Below are 7,149 nucleotides of genomic sequence, written 5' to 3' on the forward strand. Positions count from 1 at the left end.
TATTATCAATCTCAGAGTAATAGATAGTTAATAAACAGTGTATAATCTGAGAACTTGATAGATTCTTATTCAGAGAGTGCTTATGAATTGACAGCTCTGATCTAATACTATAGATCTCAATAATTCATGCATTTAATAGAATAAGCTCTGTAGAAAAGCTTCAGTAACTTGTTCAGTATTCATCTTATTATAAGGTTTTAATATTATACTCTTACTCAATCAGTTTACAATAACTAGAACTTTTCTATAACTCTTACTCTGAGTGAGATTAATAGTGAAGTCAATTATCATATCTTATCAGATTCTATTAGAAGCATTGAGCAGTTTCAGCAGGTCTTTTCTACAGTTCTTTCACAAGATAACAGAGAAACAATAGTTACAGTTTCAGATAAAATGTCTGATGCTATTTAATATCTCAGATCAGTAGAACTCTTAAGAGATTATTCAATACAGTTATTCACAATCTGAATAATCAGTTATATAAGAATCATGCATCTCTTGTATTATTCAGATGTGCAAGAGTTCAGAATAAAAGACTCAGTATTATTCACAGAATTACAGAGTGTTATTATCATTGATTGAGTATTCTGAGATGTTGATTCTTATATGTAGTTCTGAGAGAAATCAGAGTGCTTCTTGATATACTACTTTAGTAAGTGCTTGAAGAAGTTCATCAGTTTGAGCTATTATATGTCATAATTCATTCAGTGTAGAAGAAGTGAAGATATCAGTATCAGTATCAGTTCAGAGAGAGAGTGTTCTAATCAGAGAAGTGTGTATAGTGTTATAAGTTGTTTCATCTTGATTAATCAATATCTTCAGATGTAAGAATAAGTGCTCGCGAGCGATTATTCAGGTGTTTGCAGCTTGGCGTGATATATACTGTTAACTACTAGAAGTATTCATGATAGAAAGATAAAATATAGAGATTAAATGTATAATAGTATTCAAGCTGAGTTATGAATAGTGTTCATGAACTTCAGTCTATATAGTTATATGTAGTCAAGAGCTGCTAACTCTATTGATTATATAAGAGATAGAAATAAAGATAAAGAATTCATGAGAAGCAGAATTTCTTGCATACTTTCTCCTCTCTAAGACTTCATTCACAAAGCCTTTCACTGAGTCATTTCATAGAATCAGACTCAGCACTACAGTGATACTCACTAAAAACTCTTCACATCTATTAAAACAAAACCTCAGTGAGAAAAAATCTGTTATTATTACAAAGAGAAAAGAGTCTATCATATAGTTTCTTATTCTGTAAGATTCTTTATAGCCTGCAGATCTTTCTCTGACTATTATACAGATACATCTTGCATCGTTTATACAGAAGAATTCTGATTGACTCTCAATCATTTCCATGAGATTCTTATGTGATTATTTCATAGATTCATTCTACATCTTTCAATCTGAAGAATTTTAGTTGATCTTCAATTATTTTTTCATAAGATTCTTATGTAATCATTACATAGATTCATTCTGCAGATCAATCACTTTCTGTGAGATTATCTCTATTAAAGAGAAGTATTCATGAGTTGATTCTTCACTCATTCTTATAAATCATTATTCTTTGATACTGTAGAATTGTGAGAAATTTTTTATTCTTTCATTAACTCTGTAGAATTGTAGAATCAAGATGTCTGCAGTCTGCAATCACTCTTTATAGTTATATAGAAAGATTCAGATCTGTAATTCATAATCACTCTTTATTTACTAGAGTGATCTGACTGTTTCACAGAATCACTCATAGTGTAAATAAATCTCTCTAAAGTAGTATAAATATCTCAGATCTGTCTGTAAAATCTTATCTTCTTTTTTCTTTTTCTATAACAGCTCTTATTCTTATAACTGTAAGTATTTTCATTCATCTGTAAAGTGTTTTCATTCAGATAATAGAGAGAGAGTGTTTCTGACAATATCTGAATATTAATTCAAGAACTTCTTATAAGGAGCCTACACTGAATAGATCAGTATTATATTGATAGATCTTATATAACAAAGAGAAAAATGTTAGAGAAGGAAAAGAAAGAGAAAGTGTGAGAATCAGTGATTGAAGTGAATATTTATACATGTATGTAATGATGTATGCAGTGAAGCTTTGAGGTGGAAGAATCTATATACATTTGTAGTAACTGAGAATTGGTGATTGAGAATGGCTAAGAATTGAAGTGTATGTATTTGAGAATGAAGCAGTTGAAATCTGTGAAGTGTAACAGAATAGTCAATATGATTGATCAGGCGCAGCTCATCACATTAGTGTCTCTCTTTCAGATGTAGTTCTCATCAGTCAAGAGCTGCTGTTTCAGATAATGCAGAACTTGAAGTTCAGATTGATTAATCATAGCTGACTCATTTTATGAGATATTGTCAGCTGCAGCTGCGGGATCTCTCATTGAGAATATTCTCAATCTCTCACTCAAGCTCATTATCTTCTTCTATGATGCCTGGCAGCTGTCAGTCAGAAGTCAGTTGAGAAGAGAACAGATCAGTGACAGCACAGCAGAGTAAGCTTGTATGAAAGACATCATGAATCTCTGATAATATGTCAAGACAGTAGTTATGACTATCTAGAACTTCTATCACTTTATACTTGATATGATGATAATTCAGTGTATGAGATCAATGTATGATCTGTATATTCTTAAGATTCAATCACATCAAGTCTTCTATCTTATATTATTCAGTGAGATCTCAGTGAACATTGATTTGATTCTCTTAATCTTGTTTTACAGTTGTTATGAAGACCTCTGCTCAGTCATGAGTATCTCAGAGCTTTATTACTATATTGTCAGTGATCTGAATCAGACTGTGAGAGTTTGATGTGAACTGTGTAATCTCTAGAAGATTCAAGACTTTCATGTAATAACTGTGTGTAAGAAAGAACAGGCTTACATCTGTTGAAACAGCATCTCATTCATTGATAGTGATCTCTGCATGTAGAAGCAGGTCATACTAATCATCTTATAAGTGATTACAGAACTTGTGAAGATAATTCTTTACAGTCTGAATTATCTGTTCTGATGTATCATCAGTCTCAGAGTGATAGACAGTTGACAGACAGTATATAATCTTAAGAACTTGACAGATTCTTATTCAGAGAGTACTTATAAATTAACAGCTCTAATCTGATACTATGAATCTTAGTAATTCATACATCTGATAGAATGAGCTCTGTAGAAAAGCTTCAGCAACTTATTCAGTATTCATCTTATTACAAGATATCAATATTATATCTTTACTCAATCAGTTCATGATGATCAGAACATTTCTATAACTCTTACTCTCAGAGAGATCAATAGTAAAGTTAATTATCACATCTTATCAGATTCTATCAGAGATATTGAGTGATTTCAGTAGATCTTTTCTACAGTTCTTTCATAAGATGATGAAAGAATAACAGTTACAGTTTTAAATGAAATATCTGATACTGTTTAATATCTCAGACTAGTAGAACTCTTAAGAGATCATTCAATATAATTCTTTATAATCTGAGTGATTAGTTATATATAAATCATGCATCTCTTGCATTATCTAAGTATATAAGAGTTCAGAGTAGAGGACTCAACATTGTTCACAGAACTGCAGAGTGTTATTATTATTAATTGATTATTCTAAGATATTGATTCTTATACATAGTTCTGAGAGAAATCAGAGTGCTTCTTAATATACTGCTTCAGTGAGCACTTGAAGAAGTTCATCTGTTTGAGCTGTTATATGTTATAATTCACTCAGTGTAGATTCAGAAGAAGTCAAGATATCAGTATCAGTGACAGTTCAGAGAGAGAGTGTTCTAATTGAAGAAGTGTGTATAGTGTCATGAGTTGTTCTATCTTGATCAATCAATATCTTCAGATCTAAGAGCTGATGTTCTGAGTTCATTCAGTGTGTGTCTGTTATATCAGACAGTATATCTTGTTCTTGTCATGAGAGAGCATCTGTCATTGAGTTCTGACTGCTGAGACAGTAGTGTATTGTAAAATGAAAGCAGCTTAGAAATTCAGATTATTACATCTATCATTCAGTGAGTTTACAGGTGATTATCAAGTACTTCAGATTCTTATAATCTGTGATTATCTCAAATTCAGAGACACTTCAGAGTTCAGAGTCTTATTCTTCTAGACTATATACAATCACAAGAAGTTTCTTATTATAGATCTCATAATTGCATTTGATAAGACTCAGTTTCTTAGATATAAAGACACATGATTGTAGAATATCTTTATTATTATATTGTAATATTACTTCTTCTATTACATAGTCAGAGAAATCAGCTTCAATAACTGTTTCATAATCAGAGTCAAATGTTATTAGCAGAGATATATTGATCAATATCTTCTTTATCTGTGTGAATGCAGCTTCAGTGTTCACTGATCACTGAAATACTGAGTTCTTCTTGATGAGTTCTGTAAGTGATCTCATAATATCTGAGAAGTTTCATATAAATCACTGATAGAAGTTAGCAAATTCAATGAAGCTTCATACATCTTTCACAGTATACAGAGCTTTTCATTCAAGAATGATAGAGACTTTCTCAGAATTTATTCAAATCCTCTTATCAGCTTCTATAATAAAACCCAGATATTTGATACTCTTGACTTCAAAATCACACTTATTAATATCAATTAATAGTTCTGCTTCTCATAGTTATTGTAATACTTTTCATACATGCTGTTAATATTTCTTTCTGAATTCATCAGTGAAGATGAGAATATCATCTAGATAAGTAAATAGAAATTTATCAAGAAAGTCTCAGAGTGTCTAGTTAATATACTTCTGAAATGTACTGAGGGCATTGATCAGTCTAAAGAGTGTAACTACTCATTCAAAGAGATCATATTATGTTTAGAACACTGTAAGTCACTCATCTTCTTCAGTGATATGAATCTTATGAAATGCAGTGATGATATTTAACTTTATAAACTATTGAGCTTATTCAATACAAGCTAGAGTTTCATTAATAAGAGATAAAGAATAACAGTTCTTCTTTATTAATCTATTCAATTCTCAATAATTCACACAGAATTGAAGTCCTTTATCTGATTTCTTTACAAAGAGAATAGAGGCTGCAGTGAAAGAGTTACTAATATATATGAATTCTTTATTCAACAGATCATTGAGTGTCTTTCAAAGAAGAAGAACTTCATCTCAGAACATGTTATAAAGAGAATTTCATGATGATTCAGAGTTCTTACTGTTCTTCTTTTTTAACTTAATACTGTAATTCACTTCTGAACCTTGTAAGAGAGGTAGATCTGTAGCATTATTATCTTGTCAGAAGATATCTAGATATTCATGATATTATTAAGAGAGTTTTGTATGAGAATCTGTTATTGTAATACAGAATAACTTTGCTAGAGCCTTTTTAATATTGATCAGACTGATGAAATAGATTAATATATAATTCTGCTATTAATGATCTTATCAGTGACTCTGTCAGTGATTTTGATAATGACTTCTTTTTCACAGTATTTCATAAGTGTTGGCAGAGATCTGTGTAAGATTAATAGTCTTGTGAATATCATCTTCATCAATTCTATTATTGTTAGAGAATATCAAGCTTCTGTTTCAAGCATTTAATAAGATGCCTTATTCAGATAGCCAGGTAAGTTCTAACATAAGATTATAATTGAGATTATTAACCTCATATGCATAGACATCTTCATGTTGATATTCTCTCACATCTATGTTTAGTTTCATCATGTAATGAATATAAATATCTTTTAGATCATTAAATTCTGTGAGAAGTTGAGATTTTGATAAGAGAATACACTGAAGATTATAATATCTTATGACTGAAGATTTTATCATTGCATAGTAGTATAGATCACTGTCTATCATGACTTTCATATTATACATGTTATTAATTACAGTAGATATAAGAATCATATTCATTATTATTTTCTCTTCAAATCACTATTATCTGATCTCTTCAAGCTTCTGTTTATGAATTTGAACAGAAGCTAATCTTTTCCCTGTTTCACTGAGACATTCTCATAGTTATCTTCTGAATCTTTCTCTAATGTAATGTGATTGGCACGGACAGATGCTGATTTATTCTTCAAATGAGAAGGTATATAGACTGATCAGCAGTTGAAAGCAATATACTCTGATCAGTTACAGTTAATGCATACTTCTCATTGACATTGATTAGTGACTTCTTCAGAAGTGATCTCAGAAACTCAGAAGCCTGTCCAAATGACAGAGACTCTTGCTTATATATAAATATTCAAGTCTACTTAATTTATAACATCTGCATCATTGTTATTCTTCAGTACAGATGTATAAGTGACTGAGATGTAACATCTTCTATCACTGTTCTGTATACTCTTCAGCTTGATAAGATGATTCTTCAATGTCTGAAGCTGTGTGCAGAAATCTTCATAAGTTGAGTCTTCATTTACACTTATAAGAGTCTGTAAGAGTTCAAAAGTTAATGTCTTCTTGAGCATGCTAATCTTCATTTAATTCTCTTAAGATTAATTATTCACTTCTAAGATCTTGATATTAAAGTCAGACATGAATGTTGTAACAGAAATGTTTCTCTGTTAGATACTCTATAATCAATCTAATGCTTTCTGTTGCATGGCAGTGATTAGAACAGAATATCAAGATATTTAATAATATTATCAGGTGTTTGCAATACTGATTCACATGCTTTCATTCATGAGTGAAATTTCTGTTTCACATGATTCTTCAATCATTCATTGATATATCAATCTTAATTGATTAATAAACTGATGATATCTTGATCTATACTCAGTTTCATGAGGATTTTCATTCTTCATGATGAGTAGAGAGTGAGATCAGAAGCATTAAAATATGTGAGAGTATCTAAGCATTCTTTCAGCACTTTTATATTCAATTCTATAGATGTTGAAATTGCATGAGTTAATCATTGAATCTCTTCATATTGAAGTTGTTGAGTCATGTGCATGTCTGCTATCTATTGCTGTTATAATTTCAACATTGCTTGAAGTCACTGTGATATCACTTCTATACTCATACTCAAGAATTCTCTCATATTGTTGTTAGACATATCATTCATTGAATGTATGATATCTGTGAAATCTTGAAGAAGTGTAATTGTATGAATATCTTATATATCTGAGTGTCAGAACTCTCAGGTCTTTCACTGACATTCTCTTG

General features: G+C 30.5%; 1 protein-coding gene across 1 annotated transcript; it reads right to left on the reverse strand.

The window, feature by feature from the left end:
• Positions 1-6,239: 6,239 nt before the first annotated feature.
• BDBG_17809 (uncharacterized protein) lies at positions 6,240-6,521 on the reverse strand (the record flags this gene model as incomplete). Its single annotated transcript, XM_031725453.1, has 2 exons — positions 6,240-6,416; positions 6,492-6,521. 2 exons carry the CDS (start codon positions 6,519-6,521, stop codon positions 6,240-6,242), a joined length of 207 nt encoding a protein of 68 aa, XP_031580907.1.
• Positions 6,522-7,149: the final 628 nt, after the last annotated feature.

This window comes from Blastomyces gilchristii (assembly GCF_000003855.2).
Source record: "Blastomyces gilchristii SLH14081 genomic scaffold supercont1.25, whole genome shotgun sequence".
In the NCBI taxonomy this organism is placed as follows: domain Eukaryota; kingdom Fungi; phylum Ascomycota; class Eurotiomycetes; order Onygenales; family Ajellomycetaceae; genus Blastomyces; species Blastomyces gilchristii.